Genomic DNA, 20,009 nt, shown 5'->3' with positions numbered 1-20,009 from the left:
TATTTTAACTAGAACTATTTAAAAACTTTGAAAATAAAGTATTTTAATTGCTTCCAATAACATGTAAAAATCAAGGGCTTATGTGTAACAGGGGAGTCTGTATGGGCTGGAGAGTTGAAATATGATTTCATTTCTAGTCACAATTTTAAACCTGGATTGATAATTTATGTTTTAAAAAAGGCATTACATATAAATTGCAAGAGAGTTGCAAAACAAATGTCTCTGAATTTTTTAAAACTCTTCTTGTGCACTTTCTATATTACAGTCAGCTATCAGATTGCCTCCCATATCCACCTTACAGTTAGGTATTACTATTTCTAGTATTTTGTTTAATTACAGTTTATTATATTGTTCACAGTTTTTCAGGTTTCCTTTAATGTGAAGAGTATGAAGCAAGCTGATTTTGAGCTACAGTGTGTAAGTTAATGTAATGACCTATAATAAAAAAGCTGCTCAGGTTTTTACAAATTTCTCAGGACCCGGTTTTGTGAGGCTCTGTATAAAAAAGGATGCTGTGGAATCGCAAAGTTGGGTTGAGTCATGCAGGACACAGCTGTCATAGCATAGAAACTGTCAGACAGTTGTGAAGGGCTCTGTGGGCATCATAATAAAGGAAGATGTTTTTGAACAAAGATTTTGAAGAAGGATTTAAAGATATATGCCCAAATGTTAATGAGGAGCTTTCTGACAGCAGGACCAGGAGACAGTGCGAATGCATTTGTTTCGAAAATCAAACAGGTAGAGTGATGGGGACTGGCGTCCTCAGCTGTCTGCTGGCAAGAATCAGCCTCTTGGTGCTCTGATGACAGATAACAGGGAAGGTGTGGATAGACTTCAAGGATTCTGGAAAGTCGGTGGAAAGGATGTGTAGGGTAGTAATGTAGTCAAGGTTAATCCAGGCTGTTACACAGCACATATTGTCTGCAAAAATTGGTGACTATAGAGGAATGTATAAGCAGCTTAATCTAGCATACTAGGAACAAAGGCCCTTTGAATGTTAATATTCCGATACAGTTCTGCTTCTGAGGTGTTGCTGAAACAGCATAAATAACAAAGATGGGACCTATAGCAAAGAGGAGGAAAAGAATTGCTGTTGAAAATATCATCCTCTGTCAGATGATATACTGCCTGCAGGGAGCCTATAAGAACTAGGGAAGTGGGATATCCTGGGACACCTAGATAGCAAAAAGGGTATGTTAGCTTTCCAGAGTGTCCTGTGCGACAGAAAACAATCACTTGTGCATGTACTAGAATAGCACATAGTGTTTGCCAAGACAAGGGAAGAGGTGCAAGCTGTCAGCCAGAACTGGTGAATCAAGAAGGATAAAAATGGCTGACAGACCTGGGATTAAGTGGCTAATAACTCTACTGAGGGCTGTCCCAATAGGAAGCTGGATAAGAATGCATCACTAATAATGATTGAAGAATATGATATGTGAAAAGGCTCAAGGGAGAAACTTATCTCTAAGGCATTCACAGTAAAGTGCAAAATAAAAGGCAATTCTGACACGGCACAGACTGGGACTGTCATAAAGGTGAGGTGTATTTTACCTACTGCAGTGTTAGGAAGGTAGGTACTCCCAGTTTATAAGGAAATTGAGGGGGGCATACTGCAGTTGCACTTTTTTTTTTTTCTGCTTAGTGGAGCAGACCCTGATGGAAGTATTGCCATCTTGAGCCATGTATTAATATAGATCTATTAATTCGGTGAGTCTAGCCTGTGTCAGCCAGGATGTATGTTTTTCAACTAATGTCAATTCAAATAAAGCATGAGTCTGTACTTAAGAAATCTTATTGCTGTTTCCCAAAAGTGTAAAGGTTACATTTAGTTTTGATGAAAAATGACAATATGACTCACATTGCTGTTTTGGAGAATATGAAGAAGAAATGCTGTCAGTGCTGAAGAACTTTTTGAGGACAATAATTTCATCGGATGAATGTAAAAAAATGAGAAAAGTAAAAATTAAAAAAGTCTGCTTTAATTTTACTGGAGGTATACCCAAGGAATTTGGAAAATATCCCTCTGGAAAATCATCTGATTTTAACAATACATGCTGTATGCAGGTCACCAAAGGATAAATCACACTTTGTATTTAAACAGGGATCAGCTTCACAGCTGGCATAAATCAACAGTGTTTTGTAGGAGCTGTTGAAGACAACACTGAATTGTACTTGGTCTAGGATTTAGCCCTTTATTTCCACACTATGGAAAACATGGGTTTTAGTGATCTCAGTCAACCAAGCAGAGCCATACAAGAGTAAACAGGTTGTTAATCTGAAATCACCTTAGGGCGGCTTTCTGCTCCCACTGAAATCAATGTCTAAATTCCCATCAATTTGTGTGGGATATTAAAGGCAAAAAAAAGCTCTAATATCCATGTTAATGTATTTTCTAAATACGTGAATTAATCAGCAGCTTGATAAACTGGTTCAACAGCCTGATGCATTTGCTGAATCAACCTTGCTAAAACAGATGCACCATCTGCCTCGCAGTTTCTAACATGCTGTTAAAACAAAGCAACATTTTTATAAGAATAGTTATTTTTGCTGTTACAGGCCTTAATTTGTGCTTCTGCACATACTTCATATATTGAAAAACTACAGAGAAACAAGATGAAGACAGACTTCCGTTTGGCTGAAATAATTAAGAAAATTCAGTCCAAGCCTCACAGCAAACCACAAGCAGTTGGGATTTCAGAAATGCTGAAGGGATTAAGGTGCTAAATATCCATTAACTTTCTTCACTTTGGTACCTTGGGAAAACCTCACTGCTAATGCTCACATTTATTGCTGTCTTTATGAGCCAGTGTTACACTATTGGTAGCAAGTAGTTTCAATAGTGGTATTTCAGTGAGAGCCCCTTCAATTGCTTCTTTTTTGCCCTTTTGCACTTTGCAAAGCAGTGCACAAGGGGTCTTGGTGAGAGACAAAAAAGATGTTCATGGTCTGATCTCTACCATAGTAGGTAAGTGGGGAAAATACAAAGAGCGTTGGGTTGTTTGTTTTGGGTTTTTTTTGTGTTTTGTTTTTTTGTTTTTTGTTTTTTTTTCCTGTTAGAACATGTGCAGAGTAAAGCATTTTGCTTGAGGTGAAACTTCTAACAGATGGGAACCCCAAGAAATGCTGTTCAGGCTGTAAACTTTGCATTTGGGCCCAGGCAATTTTGTTTCTTCACCTGGTGCTCATTTACTTTAATCCCACTCTGTATATATAGTTCCCTTCTAAACAGGAGAAAGAAAACAAAGCCAAGGTCCATTTCTAGCCTTACCCGCGTGACTCTAATGCGCCATGACTTGTGAAGAGCTCGTTTGGATATACCCCGGTGTACATGGAAGCAGTGTGTGCTCCTCTGTGCTTACTTTCTTTATAAAGGTTAAACATCTCCAGCTGCATTCAAAGCAGGGAAAAGACAGTGTGGAAGGTACTAGCAATTTTATTATAGGGAACACCTTAGCTACAACCACCATATTGACATGCTGCTTTTGAACCATGGCAACCCTGCTTCACCTTCAGACTGTTACTCTGGCAGAGTTTTGGAATATTTGAAATGTGCTGACAGTCATTTTCTGTTGTGTTGGCCCTGTTTAATAGGCAGTATGTGTCATAAGTATGGGTCAGCCCTTATAAATATGCCTCTCTTGGCATTTCACAATCGTCTGCGAAGGTGTTGCTCAACCAGAGTCCCAGCCCTGCAGCCATGATGTATAGAGGTGTTGAATCTCCTGAATCAGATGTGGGCCCTTAGGCAATTCTGACTGCAGCAGAGCTGTGTTCAAACTAGTGCAGCTCCTGCTGCTGAATGATGATATCCTTTTTGACTGCCCTTGCAGCTGTTTCCAAGAGCTGTGTTTTATTTGTGCATCAACAAATGATCTGATATTTGCTAAGGGTTTGAATCCAGCCATTGAAGAATAATAAATGACTGTTTAAGTTGAGATGAAATTTTGCAGCCTGATTCAGTTACAGTGGTGACTCACTTAGAGTTGGTTCTCACATGATTCACAAAGTGTATGGGTGACTCAACCCACAAATTTACTTAGCTCCCATGTTATTTTCCCTCTCAGTGAAAAAAAAAATTGGTTATAATAAATAATCACAGCAAACTTTGACTTACCCTGAGGTAAAATAAATGTGCGTGTTGAAAGGCTGCATATTTGTAATAATAAATTATTTAGTGAGGTAAGGATGAAATAATAGGATGTAGAAAATGTTAAAGAAGAAAGAAATATGATGTGCATTTTTGGCTGATTTTGTTTCATAGCAGTTGTAAATAAAAGAAGAATAGTTATTTTTATCTGATGAAGATGCTGAGAGAGGCTCGTTTGACAGCATCTGTACTTATTGCTAGCCAACCAATTCTTGGCATTTGTTCTCTGAAATAAGTAGTTTTAGATATGTCCATGTCTGTGTCAGACATTTTAAAGTGATGTCAGTTCAGAAAGTGTGCGATACTTACATTCTGAAAACCGGGTCTTAGGATGCCTTAGGCTAGTCCCTCCAAGTCCTGGAAGGTACTGGAGCTGTAAGATACTGTTTTTTCTTCAAAAGATGCAGGCTGCTATCAGTGTTCCATAAGCATATGCACAGGCACATGGCTGTAGTGTAAACACTGTCTAAATTACTATGAATTTAGTTAGCTGGACACATCAGTGCATCCTTTTTTTGGTTGTTCCAAAAGGATATAAATATCTAGGTAACTACATACCTCTGAGCTTCTTAGCACTGAGTGACTAATCACCCTCCCTTTCATAAATGAAACAACAAAGAATCTGAAAAATGAAGAAATTCTGCCATGTCAGCTGACTTGGTCATTAAAAAGGACATTAGCAAGCTGGAATGTTTCTTTACCTCACAAATACCAAATGCTGATAATATCCATAAATTAAGATTTAAAAGTCCATATTTTGTAGGGATTAAATTACAGGGAACAAATATTGTGTGGTTTGAAAGAGATTAAGGTGAGAGTTCCGAATTCTTTGGAAAGGTAGTTCTGCAGTTTGCGTCACTGCTTTGGGGAAACCTCAACATGGTTCAGGTACAGCAAGAAATTTCTGAGAAATAGAATGGATGGCACTGGCATATGCCCAAAAACCAAGAGACATAAACAATAACCCTGAGAAAGAGTATCTAGAAACAGTGACAGGATTAAAAATATGCAGCTAAAGGACTTCTGTGCTAGAGAGAGAAGAAAGAAAAGGCTAAAAAATAACTGTGGAGTGTCACATGCTGAACCGCGGCGATGCAAAGTCCAGTGGAGCATTTTTGTGGTATACAGAATCCTGTTCTTTTATCACAAAGTTTGCCAAGCAGCCACAAACTGGTTTAGGCCTCTTTGTAGAGAGTGAACTAAATACACATGTTAATTTGAACTTTCCCTCAGCTAAAGGAGAAGGTAAAAGGGTGGCTTTGTGCTCAAAGCACAGAACTGGGATTGATTTATTCTTACTGTTTCTGCCACAGTCTCCCTGTGCAACCTTAGGCCAATTTATTAATCTCTTCATGCCACAGTCTCCCCATTTGTAAAATACAGTTGATGGTACATATGTCACAATGGGCTTTTGAGGCTAAATTCTTTAATGTTTGTAAAGTGTTTTGGGACATAATACTGGGAAGGACAGAGTACTAAATGCTGCAATACTGCATGCAATTATTCTAATTAGTGACTTTTTAGACACTGATCCTTGTATGTAGACTAATACTGCAAGCTGGTCCAATTTTAGTCTATGGTACTTTTGACTTCACTGGTTCTGGAATTGATCTGGAACAGAATAATTTATTTCCTGTTTGGTGGTTATGGTAATTGATGAAATAAAAATTCTCCAGACTGCCCCTTAGAATACCCGGAGTTTACCGTTATCTTGCACTGTGCAAGCTGGCCTTTCAAAAAGTCTGATTTTTGGAGGCATAGTCTAAAAGTTTATGCATGTAATAGACACACTACCAGTGAAAGAATGCACAAAAGGAAGGCTCGTCCTTACAGACAGATATTGGCAGAGGTCAAATATTTCATAAGCATTGCCCATCAAGTGCAGTAACCTCTTTGCACATATCAGCTGTGACCAGGTGGTGTGGTATGTTGCCATGAGCAAATGTATATTTTGATAGGTAAACCACAGCTACGTTTTTCTAAACAATTATTTTTTTAGTGTTTCTAAATGTGTTTTCTTATCAGCACTGCTGGTAGATCATGTATGGAGTACCATTAATTATCATGTATAACATGTCTGTTCTCCCTCTTACTGCTGAGCTCCCGTGTAAACACCCATGTGGTTCTTCGCTGCTATGGGACTGTCACAGCAGATGCTTTTGCTTTTTCTATTGCTGTAAACAAGCTGTTGTGACTGATACTTCTTTTCACCATATGTCCAGAACACTCCCAGTTCATAGTTGTATGTCATTTCCAGGATGCTTTGTAGGGTGTGTATGCCTCCACCCCATTTCAAAATCAATGTAACTCTCAACGGATTGACTAATGACTGCAAGGTGTTACTTAGCATGCTGGTTTTGGCTGACAGTGCTACTAAACCAACAGTCGTTTGCTTAACATGTCTTTCAGGGTTCCCATGTGAAGTAACTTTTACTGACAAATTGAACATGCCAATGGCTTCAGGTTTGCTAGTGATACGCTGCTGAGACCAAAACGAAGTATGACCCCAGCTTGTTGCCCTGAAGATTGATAATTTACCCTGTCCCTTAGCCATATCCTATGTTTGTATTATCCTCATACATTTTGTTGTGCTGATCTCATCATCACTACATACATCATGGATCTGTGGAGTAGGAGTGGGTGCTGAGAACTGAAGAAAATTGTAACGTACCGGTAAGGGTGTTGTGCTGATGCAGTATTTAAGTATATAAGTTGCAATTCTGTCCCACTGTGAGGAACTAGGACTGATGTCATATTTTCTTTCATTTGTTTACAGTTATGTTGTTGGGTTGGACCATTCTCAACCCTCTTCATGGAATAAGATATGTAGCACAAAAGAGAATTTGCTGGTTTAGAGCAAATATATTTACTTGTTATTATAGTAGGTGGACATGCCTTATTATTCACCTGTGACATGTTGACCTTCCAGAAGGTCTACCTGGCATTTCAGTAATAGCATGTGAAGGTACAGTACTGAGCGTGGTCAGGAATGGTGTCTCTACTAATCATTTTAATGAAAGCAATAGTCTGGAGGTGAACAGAAACTGAATTTAAATTGTAAACGTGAAAGAAATTAAAACGACAGGAAAGAGCATTCTTTGAGCATCTCTCTCATCTGACTCTCTAGGTTTCTATATTAGATGGTTGTCTGATGAGATGTCATATGTGCTGCATTGCTGGACTATCCTCACAACATAATATATTGCTATTGGGAATATAACTGTTGTGAAAGCCTTTTTTTTGTGTTGATAACTGGTGGAATTGTTCATGTTGCCTTTAGCAAATAGCATGCTAGCTCTTATTTTGTTAGATATATGGCAGCAAGCTGTATGATTATGGTTACGTAGCCAAGGGATGGTTTTGTATAATTGTTCTCTTGAGGTTAGTACAGATGTCTACATTCTAATTTTTGTAGCTCCACAGTGGCAGGGGCAAAGCTTATTCATGTGCATTTAATGCAGTTTCTCAAACATCTGTTCTTTTTGCTAACATAACAGTATAAGTTACAGTTCCTGCTCTTTTTCTGCCAATATGTGTAAAGTCCTTTAATTCTGGAAGTTGGAGTTGAGAGAACCACTATTTGAACTAACATTGGCTGTGCCCTTCTCTTCACCTCTCACTCTGAGGGTATGATTGAAGATGCTATGTTGGTGAATTTCTGTACTCAAATCTTCCACCAGTCAAGAAAAAGATGAAAAGAGCCTGATGTAACTATATCAATGTGTAACATAGTCCCTGTGGAGAGGAAAAGATTATTGACATTGTCTTTGCTACAGATGGATGTTTGTAATGAATGTCTACATAATTTCTTTTACTCTTTGTGTGACTGTTGGAAACTTAGAAGCACTTTGGGGTTTTTTTAGTATACATAGCTAGATCTTCTGCATGGTGTCTGGCCATAGTGCTCTCGTTCGGGGTGAGGGCAGGTCTTAGTGATGGGCTATGCTTGTGCATGTGGTCCTGTGTTTGTATGCTATTTTTATGTTAGGGAGAGAATGTCTGTGAAAACAGCCTGATGGAGTTGTTGAAGAAAGGAGTATGTTTGCAATACATGTTGTCTGAATCAAATCAATATAACATGTTGAATTTTAAATGTATTTTGATTCAGTAACTGCTTTCCTGTGCTTGCATACACCTGATGGCCAAGTTTCTTCTCCAGATGAGTACTGAACAATGTTGGTTTTGGTTGTGATATGCCTTCTTTTGCAGCAGGTTTATTGACTCTAACATGGGCAAATCATTTGATCATATGATTGCCCCAGTGTGCTGGGCACAGGATGTTCTGTTTTCCTTTGCTCCTTTGGTCAAGTTTCATAGGGTAAGGACTGTACACTACTGCTTGGCTTTATGCAGCAGTCTGAGCATCTGTGATGACGTGCTGCTGGCCTTCCATATCACTGTGCTCCTTTGGTACCAAGATATTCCTGACTCTTTCCCATTCACAGTTAGATGTTGTGGTAGGTGATCTTTTATCTCCAGGTGCTTTGGAAACTGCATGCTATCACATGGCAGTGTGTATTTTTTTCTTATTTTTCTTCTTGCCACAACTCGCATCTGTCTAATGCAAATGTGCCAAACTGGCTTTACTCTTGGAAGAAATAATACTACTATGGATTGCTTTGCTTTGATTAAAAGTAAAGTTTTCATGGCTACATAGCATTTAATATATCTGCAAAGTCCATTTTTACAAGAACATTTGGCTTCTGAAATAAAATGTATTCCGTAGGATTTCTAAGATCCCTGTAATCTCTGGTACCTGTAAACAATTTGATGAAGTGGACCATTTTTCCCTCAGTAAGCTCTTTTCCTGTCTTTTACAATAGTACCATGATCTGGTGATGGGCAGAATTTAATGTATGTGGTAGGGGAAGAGGCTCAGCAGAAATGGTGGGTACCTCCCTTTTCTCAGATTGACATGTTTTGCCATATGTTTGGGATAGAAGTATCCTTTGTCTGGTTCAGAAAATGCTTAGCATTAAGGATTTGACAGATGTCCACCTTCTTTCAGAGTCTGTGCGGTTGCTGATCAGCATTGCATAGCACTGTCCCCACCATGCATAAGCTAGTTCTTATGAAGACCTGTCAAAGATATAGTTCCCTAGAATTTAAAGTTGACTTGCAAAACAGAAGGGAAAGCTCTGATTATTGTTTTTGGGGGGTTCCCAAAGTCCTTTTGGAATTCTTGGAATATCTTGATATTGCCCATGTGATGACTTCCCTTTTATTTATAGTCATTTATTCTTCAGACCCTTCCAGATGCAATTACTGTAAGCAAGTGCTTTTCAAGAAACTGTGTTTTTGCCTGCCTGTACAGCATAAGGCTTCTTGTTCAAACAGCAGGAATAAATTGAGGTGGTTTCCTTTTACGTTAACTATCTGGACTGCTTTTGCTGGTGTTATCATGATAATCATGCATGTAGTTTATAAACTTCTGTAAAGCTGATTCAAAAATGGTGAGAAGAGTGGAGGGTTTTAGAAAATTCTTAAAAAGGTTATTTCTGGTTTTCAGTCATCTTCTCACTTTTTGGACAGAGTCTTATTCTTTGGTTTCATTCACGTTCAGTGTTGTGCTGGTTGTTGTTAACATGTTGACTTTTACCAGTCATAGAAGTCAATTTGACAGCAAGGTTCAGTTTTCCCTATGGCTAGTGTGAGAAATACCCTGTATACAGCAACTGAGTTAAATGACACTGAGAAGTTAATCTCTACATATCAGTTACTTTTGCTGAAATAAATAATTACCTGGAGGTTATGTCTTCAGAGCAGGAAACCTAACTGTAGTCAAAAGAAACTGAGATTATGTTAATGAATTTTTGTTTGATGTCTTTTGCTTTGCATTAAAATGTGTCATAATTAATAATATTCTGTTACTTATTCCTTACAGATAAAACGAGAAAAACCAGAAAATATACCAGATTTAAAAAAATTGGTAAAAGAAAAATTTACTGAACTGGAGAGCAAGAACAGTGACTCAGATTTGCAGGAGAATGAAAAATATATGTATTTTAAGGATCAACTTAAAGAGATGCGAAAACAATGTAAGTCCTATTTTAAAAAATTACAGATTATTTGAATGCTAAATGGTAAGATGTGACTAACTGTCCTAAAATACAGAACTGCCAGTTACGGCTCTAACTGAGGTGAGTGTTCTTATTTAAAAACTTATTTAAATTCATATCTGTATAGAAGAAAGCCAGTGTAATTACCTTGGTAGTGTTGTTTAGACTCCCAGTTTCTGCCATGTTTGAATACAAATATCATGAAAATACTGCTTCACACCTTTTTTTTGTAAGGTGGGCTTTTTCATTTTAAGACTTTAATTTTTTTTCCTTAACTGATATGATCTTCTAATAAGGATTAGGTAAGCTGTTTTCATTTGTCACTTAAACAAATTGCTCCTGTTTCACAACTTAAGAGTGTTGCAACTCTAAGAAGACCTTTGCTTTAATCGTAGAACTATATTGTTGGAAAATGCTTACTGTGTGTGTTCTCAGGTTTACAGCTTCTATGCACGCACTGTGTAACACTACAAGTTATTAAAATCTGTTCTTCTTAATTCATGTGGTTTATCAAGTGTTAAAATTTTAAGGAATTTGTGCTTGAATTACCAAAAAAGTTGGAGAGAACAGTTCTAGTATTTATGCAACACAATAGAATTATAGGCTTTTATTGCCCTGCACGTATAGCAGCTATTAGAATATCACTCTGATTACTGTTGCCAGGAAAGTTCGTGGGCTCTAACACTATTTGTGCTGTTCTTCCCCAATCATGATTATGTTTTGAAATCATATTATTCTGCTTTCTGTCCCTTGACCCATGTACCTATTCCCTCCCACCCTACATTTTGATTTCAACATAAACTGGTATCTCAGGAACTTCAGGAGTCATAGATTAATGATTTATACCATTGGAAAATGATACTCTGGATGCTGTCGTGTAGCTCCCCTTGAGTTTTGTTTTCTTGGAGCCCTATCCAAAACCCACTGAAACTAGCAGAAAGAATTTTACTGCTGAATTCAATGGACTTCAAATTACTTTCCTATAGAGATTTATGAAGCGTGAGGACATGTTTGACAAGGTGAATTTTAGATCTGATATCTCAAGACTCCCTAGGATTAGAGCTTGAGGGCTTAATATATTTGTTTCCCATCTTTATGGTTTATAAGATTTTGGATTTGGGTATTAGCACTGATCTCTGAGTTTAATAGAGCTCTTGGCACTACCCTAAGAATGAACATACCAAGTTGTAGACCACAAAACAGTATAATTTTCACTCCCTACATAACCATAAAATTATTACTGCCCCACCATTATGTTGTAATTCCTAATTTCCAGGTGTTTGTAAATGAGAAGATAAAATCTTGATAACTGACTTTGGATTTACTTTCTACCCTGTAATTGCCTGAGGAAGGGGTGTATGCCGTAGTAATACATTCAGCTCAGGCTATGGGACTGAGTTCTAACTGGCAGACCTGTTGAAAAAAACCCAAATTAAATAAGCACAATAAGAGTTATTCTTTACAAAAAAAACCCCAAAAAAACCCCAAAACAAAACCAAACCAAAAAATGAACAAGGGCATCATTCTGCTACTACTGCCTGAAATCCAAATTTGTCTTACTAGCCACTTGGACTTTTGTTTTGGTTATGCATAGAGGTCAGACTTTGCTCAAAATGAAAGGAATGATGATGTTGGATGGACTGCTCTGTTCAGTACACGGACTATTGATCATCTGGGTCAGCTTGGGTTTCGTAGAATTCGTTATGTTTTTGATGAGGTAAATCCATCACATTTGCTCCTATTGAAGCATTTAATGCAATTTAAAAGGTTGAATGGAAAATTGTTAGCTAGCTTTCACAAACAGTCTTGGATGCAATATAATGAACGTGTGTTCAAATAAAGGCTGGTGCAGCCCACCTTCTTTTGAAATGGATAACTAAATGCCACCTCAGGTCTGCAGATAGAAAACAGGAGGAAAATTCAAAGTTATATTTTTCAAAGCAAGCACAATTCTGCTCCCTTAAACTTGCACCAGTGTTATGTCTTCTGCCTAAATAATCTGTTGATTCACCATAAAGTCACTTTCCTACTATACTTTACTCTTCAAAAGGTTCTTTTACCAGGAAGGCTCCCAGAAATTCTGAATTAATAATGGGTGACTGAATATCATTGGAGTTGGTTTATATTCACATAATGTAAATTTGCTTTTATAGTTAGAGTGACCTGGAACCACTAAGACTGTCCAGTTTCTTGATTTAATTGTAGTTATGTGATCTTCTTGCCATTACCGTTATCCTCCCTCTCTCCTTTTGTGTGGTTTTCTCACACCTAGCTTTTAAAAAGACCCAAGGAACTGAGTATCACAAATTTATTCACAAGCTTAAAAATGACAGATACCCACATTCTTATCGGATTAGGGCCTCTGGTTTTAACATCTTTGTGAGAGGCTAAACTGACGTGTACTCTCTCTGGTACAAAAAGCCTCTTCTCATTGTTGGACTCTAGGCAGTAAATTACTATGCTGAGATGTGGAGTTGAGCACTGTCAGTATTATCTACAATATCACATATGCCATGTAGAAAGTGATGTTATTGTAAAGAAAGTGGGCTCAGAGGCAGGAATTTCTTGGTTGCAATACCAGCTGAGCTGAAGATTCTTAAAATATGTAAAAGACATTACTACTTTTGATAAGCTGGTGATTTACCCTGTAGCACACTGTGTACATGTTATTTCTTTTTTCTTTTGTAAGGAGAACATTAAGGTCACTGTTAAATACTCAGCAGCCTTGCTTAAGTCATCTGTGTATTCTTTAGCTTCTCCTGTATGAGTTGTGATTTCAAAAACTTGAGTCCTACAATACTGGTCCCATAATACAGCCTGTTATAATGTGTCTGCAAAATTTGGGGCACATTTTAAAACTACTTGATGTGTTACATGTATTGACAACTTCATCATCAGCTACCTGATTAATATTTTGTTTTCAGTGATCAGTCTTGCCAGGTTTGGGCACAACTTGGTGCATAACTCTTGGCCATTTCAAGCACACGTATACCAATTTTTAACTCTCCTGGGATTTGGTTTTATTGCTAAATCAGATGAAATAAAACTACTCCAGACAGGTTTTCACAGAGGGGCTTTTCTGAGGTTTTCTTTTGTCCCAGCCTTTTTTATCTTAAAGGAGCAGATGAGGCAGATGCTAAAATGACTTCTCTTCCTTGATGAGTTACCATTAATCATTACATAACTTCTATGCAGAGTGTGACATTAGTATTCTAGAATAGCTGAACAAGGAAATGTTATAGTCTCATATTGTCTTGCTACTTAGAAATTAACTAGAATTTAAAGGAGAAAAACTTTCTCAACACAGTTTTTAGGCACAGTGCAGAGTGTGAAGTAGTTAAATATAACCTTATTTTAACAGAAAATTAAGAACGCTAATACATTTTCTATCTTGATATTCTGCCACAGTGATGAAAGGGAGCTGCATGGTTTTACCCTGCCACTTGAGATGTGACATGCAGTGTGTTAGGTAGCTCTGATACTCAGGGAGCAGGATGGCCCTGTATCACCTTCAGATTGTCCTCTTCTCTAGGCAGTCCCGCGGGAAGGAGACCTTCTTAGCTTTGAACTTTAGCAGCAACTAAGGTGCAGAAATGAAATTGGGAAAGTGCATCTCTGTAGCCTGAAGGATGATATCATGCCTCAGAGCAGTTTCTGTTCTGCTCATCTTTCAGACAGTTTGCAGGCATTTTCCTTCAATCTGTGAGCCTTTATTATGCAGCTACTTTATCTGGAGTTTGAGCAAAAATGATGCAAAATCTCCACCTCTGATGATATGTGTCAAAACACTGTCAGACAGGTTTTATGTGAACAGCAAGTTATTTTTCTGAAGTCTGTTTTCAGAGCTATCTTACATTCCTAAATTCCCACTTCTTGTTTTTAATGGAAAACATTTTCATTTTTCTACTCAAACCTGCTTTGAATGTAAGCAGTAGAAAAGAAGCGTTGATTATTATTTTTTTTAACCATTTATTGTACCCAAAAAGTGGCTACATATAATCCAAATAATTGAGCACTTGGAGGGATATTCACTAAATCTGGTAATATCAGAAAGTTCTAAATGATAGTATGTGTGGTTTGTAAGGAAGATTTTTTGTGACCTTAACCCTACATATGACTGATGCTTTCTTTACACATAAGGGTCTGGATCTCCTTAGTGATTTCCTTTTGATTAAGTGAAATACTTAAGCGAGTTGCTTAAATTAAATTGCATGAGTAGATCCTTTGAAACGAGTGAGATTGCTGACATGTTTCACTTCCTTATTGAAGTGTAACCACAGTACAGAACCTTGCAGGACTGAGCCCATAGAAACTTAAATCATGATTACTGCAGGAATTGTAACTTTGCATTTTGTATCTTCTGTAAATTTAAAATCCCACTTTCTGTTTAAAGTTGTATTACCAAGTCTTTTTATTTCATGCCAGTATGTGTATATCAAAGGCATCTTCTGGCACAGAGTATGAGAATTTTGCCTTCACAAAACGAAAGTAAGATCTACCTTTAATCTCTATGTATCAGTTTAAATTTCTGATACTCTGTGAAAAGAGCTAATCAGAAGGTATAATCTCTGCTTCTGTGACCCTAGCTGCCACTGCTGTATTTGCTGAAGATTATTTAGTTTCACATTCAGTGCACAAAGGATGACAGATTTCATCGCCCTTTTATAGCAGCTGATAACATGCACTTTGGAATCCTTGATAACTATGGTCTGTACGAACACCCAACAGATGCATGCTTCAGTAATCATTTTGTAGAAAGTGTTAAAGATCTGAGTGAATGACAATATTGCTGGCTATGCCAAACAATTTAAGGACTGAGTTTGGCAAATGTAGGAAAGATAGTATTTTTTTGATAGGGAACAAATAATTTTGAGACACAATAGTAGTTTAGGCAACTTTTTGTCATAGGAAACCAGTCATTGTAATGTAGTTTGGAAAGCAGTAACACTGCACTTGTAAAACTCTTCCTTGCCCTCTCCACTGAAGAAAAAAAATCTCGTGGGTTTTGAAAGGAAGCAGCATGTATCATGACTAACATTTTGCTGGGATGGATTTATAGTTGTTATCAATAAGCAAATATTTTGAAAGGAGCAGATTTAAGATCTAATATTTAAAGTTCAAATATACATCATTATGCCCTGTTGATACATATATTTTAAGCCATGCATATGCTGAGAAATAATGATGTAAAAAAGTGATATTTTATATGCAGTTTGAAGTAGAAAAATTGACACTGTGAAAGGAATTATCTTTAAATTCATAAAACAGTCTATCTGGAGATTCCAGGAAAGACTAAAGTCTTTGATTCACTTTTTATTAGGAGCAAAACAAGCTGCAACACGACAGTGTGTAGTATAATGCTTGACAAGTCTCATCCAATTAATCCTCACAACATCACACTGAGGTAGGCAAGTTAATTTTACTCTTCACCATATAACAGAGGTGAAACTTGAGTAAATAGTTACTTTTGCGAAGTCATATCACTGATTTGCAGGTCTGGGCTTCTTCTCAGTTGTACCTAACTTTTTAGTCTATTTTCATCTTTATACTTAGCTGTGTTGGCAGAGGATCAGCTGAAAAATGATGTTAGCATATTTTTCTTTGTATTTTTGATATAAAATAATAATTTAAAATCCCTTTGCTGACTAATTATGGCAAAACAACTTCAGCACAAAAGTTAAAAATTCTAACTGAAAGTGGGTTTGGTGTTATGACAGTTCAGTCGTGTGTGTGGGATATGCACTCTTCATTTATGTAAAATTCCTTATAGACAGCCCTTTGACTAGTAAAGAAATGAAAGATGATCTAGCACTCAGGAAGGTCACTTAAAGTTTAGGAGACCTTGGTTTAGTTCTTTGCTTTCTTACAGTCTTCTTGTATTAAATCAAGTCATCTAGGTTCAGAACAGATCACTGGGAGTTAGATGCCTAAAATCTCGGTGGGCCTGAACCTTATACCTAAATTCAGCTACGTATGTGTGTTTGTGGGCTGTGCATGGAGAGACTAGTGAACAATACCTAAATTCAGCTACGTATGTGTGTTTGTGGACTGTGCAAGGAGAGACTAGTGAACATGGACTGGCTCATATCCGTGCTGCTCCAAGCTAGCATCCTGTGGAGTAAAGTAGCCATGTCCACTCTGCATTGCGAAACACTTAATTGCCCTGCTTGTCTTTCGACAATAAAACTTTTTTTTTTTTTTTTAATTTTTTCAGTTCAAAGAACTGGAAATAATAACATAACTGTCTGCCAGATTAATGTTTTCATGACATGATGCTGAGGGACCAAACTGCGGCTGCTGGGAGTGACATGAATATATTTAGAGTCATTTGTGTGAATGAGTTCTGACTTTTGGGTAGGGTTGAAGAACTACCCTGAGAGAGAAACTTGGTATGGTTTTGTCCTTTTGGGACTGTCCTGTCTGGATATTTTCTGGAAGAAACGAGTTGTCTAGCTCAGGAGTGAGTTGGCCCACTGACAGTTTTGAAGGATGGATGAGTTAAAGTGATGAGGATTATGTCTGACATAGAAATCTTCTATTTCATAGAGTTATTGGAAAGAGAAGCAATCTAAAGAAGCAAACTAGATAAATGGGATGCTCAAATACTATAGCAGTGGAAGCTGTATGATACCTAATATCCAAATTGCAAAATTACCATCACAGCTAGTGTCCTTGCTAGGTCACGAAGAAGGGCTGACTCTAGAATGAATGAAACTGCCAGAACTTTTCTTTTACAATCTAGGACAACTTTTCTGGGTCAAAAAATAACTATAGGATAACAGGTAGAAGCTTATATCAACAATAGTTCTGTTAGCAGATTAATGAAGAACATCAATTGTCAGTGGATCTGGTGAGAGTTTCTTTGATGAAATGATTGTCTTTCTAATGTGATTGATCAAAATAAGAAGTTTCTTGTTTTGGTATGTAGAACTCTGATGTGAAATTCATAGTTAACTTCTCAAAGTTCCATTACATTTATTCCATTACAGAAGTCTTTGCAAGATATAATTCTTGATTTTATATCAACCGGCTTTCAGATGTGTGCTGAGTATATAAAATCTAGAAGGAAATGGAGTGTTGCATAGAAATAATTTTTTATTATTATTGTACACTTAGGGATAATACTTTGGGTAATTTATTACCTACTGTCATGGGATAATTCGCGCTGAAGCGAGTACATTGGTGGCTACCAGCATGGCATTTTTACTGTTTGTAAGAGCATACAGGTCAGGAGGGGAGCTTCTGGATGCTGATTCCATTCCCTTGATGTTGCATTCAATCACACTACCTGATCAAATGCCATCTTAAAATATATTATTTTTTTCCCCTTTACTTCTACTGGAATAGTGATGCAAAACCTTAGAACCTTGCCCAGATGGTGAGAAATTTTCAGGAAAATCAAGTCTGTGACCAAGATTTTGCTCATTTGTTCTTGTGCCAGCACTACACACTAGTTTAAATAGGTGTTCTTCCTCAATGGTGTTTAGTTCAATCTAGTCAGTTCCTGGTCTTTCTTGACTGTATGGTAATCCATTTGTGCAACATGGAAACTTATAAAATCTCATGTTTTGGGACCATATTTGAAATCATCGGAAATGTTTTATAAGTTTTGGATGAGTAAGAAGCATAGAGATGGATGCTAAATCTTGCTGTATCTGAAATTCTGAAAACTTCAATAGATGGATTATACCCCATGGAAAATTTGCTTTCTGGTAATAAAACATGAGTGTTTTCACTAAAAGTTTTCGTTCGCTTCTTTCATGGTGTAATAAGACATACTATTTTTCTTGTAAAAATCTGAGCCATGAAAATCCAGCTCAGTACAATTTCACTTATCATTATGTCTTTTGCATGCTATTCAGACATATTTGAAATATAAGAGGATGAAGAAATTCCATTCTTTTGCCATGAGTTTACAGATTAAACTTCAGGTGTGATCACAGGAAAACAGGTGAAGAACAGCTGAAGGAGAAGAAAACAAAGAAAAGGAAAGGGAGAGCATCTCAGTGTTACAACTTTTCAATTGAGATGTTCTCATTTTGAAGCTAGGATATTGAGGAGAAAGGAGGAAAATAAAGCTCAGTGGAGCTTTAAACTTAGGGAACCTTTTACTTTATTAGCTAATTTTTTCTGTACTTGAGTATTTATCTTACTCCTGGAGGGACAGTAGGGGTTTTTTACCATTCCTATATGCTCATTTTAATCACTTGTATGTGGGACTTTGTGCCACTAGTATGCACAGAGATCCAAGGAAATACTACTGCAAGTAGAACTCTAGTCCAAGTAATTCATTTGGATTGAGTGCCAGCACAAAAAGCGTTTGAGGAAGAACAGGGAAGTAGATCTGAGATAATGCTGACTTAATAATAATCCATCAATGCATATCACACTGCATGGTAACTTCAGAGTACTCCAGTTCAGAGAAAGGAAAACACTTGGTGCTTTTATGGTTCCTGGAACTATTTGCCATGTAGCTATTTGGTGTGTCCTTCAGAAAAGCTGCAGGTTGAGCTAGATCTTGCTTTGGTAAGTGTCAGTGTAGCTTCTGAAATCAGTGGAATTTTCCTGGTCTGTACTTGCAACATACAGTAACATGCAAACTAGAAATGTACGGCAAGATTAATAAACATCCTCTAATTCTTTATCAGAAATTCACGTGCACTGGCTGCTTACCGTAATTTTTGATATCCATATTGTTTCATTTCCCTCTTGAAAGCCGTAGGCACCAATAACATCACAGTAAAGCATGATTTCTTTCCAACTTGAATTTTATGCCATTAAATGAACTGGAGATCTTCTTCACACTTTCCCAAACCTGTTAAATAAGTAGAGCTGAAATGGAGGAAGAAAGATAGAGAAGCACTAAAGGACTGCAACAGCCATCTTTTAGGTTTGTGGACCTCAGACTGGATGCCAGAGCTCAGAGTTAAGTGCCTTGGCACCCACAATGAGGGTTATGGCACATCTGCGTGAACAACTTTGTTTAGTGACGAATCTATTCTGTCAGCCTAGCATGCTTTGCATCTATATGTCAATCACCATATTGCATAAGATGAGTAAAAATGTGCCAACTATAAAGTAACGCAAAGGGAATGAATCAGGTCTTTTACTGTGAGACTGAGCATACATGCTTGTATGATGTAGCTGGAGAGGAAATGGACCATGACTCTCATCTGTGGATTTGGTAGTTGTGTGTGCTGTCTCTCAGGGGTAGTTTAAGGTATGTTGCTTTCAGTCACCATTAGCACAAAGTCAAAGAAGTCAAACAAACACCTTTGATGGCATTTACGCTTACTCTAAAGCACGCTTGGAGCATTCAGATCTTCTGTCACAACGGAGGAGTGGTTTAAGTTGTCATCTTTCAGCTGTTATTAGCTCTCATTTGAGACACAGCATCTGACTTTAAACGTGTGGATAGGTTTATCATGTCTTACCATCTCAAATATAGATGTAGATTTGTTGTGTTACCAGACTTGCAGCGAATGATCTCAGGATTAAAGGCAAGTTGCTTAACAGGTGTTACAGCAGGCACCAAAAATACTTTGTGTGAGAGAGAAGCAGTTAATGGAGCAATGGTGAAAATGATTATGTTTTCTATCATAGCATCGTGTCTATAGCAGTTGACCAGGAAGTGATGCAAATATATTCAAAAATAGGCATCTAAGAAAAATCCCTTATGGGTAAGATGTCACTTTTGGCTCCTTTCTGGATTCTCCAAATGCTCCTGAAGAGCTTACTAGAGGCTGGACAAGAATACCATAAAAACATCGCTGTAGGCTTTCCCTGCCCCGTGCCCTCTGTAG

The 20,009-nt window shown here is 37.4% G+C and overlaps 1 protein-coding gene across 2 annotated transcripts in view; it reads left to right on the top strand.

Moving 5' to 3' along the window:
* Nucleotides 1-20,009, top strand: part of NSMCE2 (NSE2 SUMO ligase component of SMC5/6 complex) — a 130,652-nt gene that overhangs the window by 51,791 nt on the left and 58,852 nt on the right. For both annotated transcript variants that reach the window (XM_074898440.1, XM_074898441.1), the window contains one exon: nt 10,032-10,185. In XM_074898440.1, coding sequence (XP_074754541.1) covers nt 10,032-10,185 — 154 coding nt within the window. The remainder of the gene's footprint in view (nt 1-10,031; nt 10,186-20,009) is intronic.

Source organism: Athene noctua, chromosome 2 (genome assembly GCF_965140245.1).
Source record: "Athene noctua chromosome 2, bAthNoc1.hap1.1, whole genome shotgun sequence".
In the NCBI taxonomy this organism is placed as follows: domain Eukaryota; kingdom Metazoa; phylum Chordata; class Aves; order Strigiformes; family Strigidae; genus Athene; species Athene noctua.
Note: the sequence above shows the minus strand (reverse complement) of the source record. Positions and strands in the feature narration are given on the sequence as shown.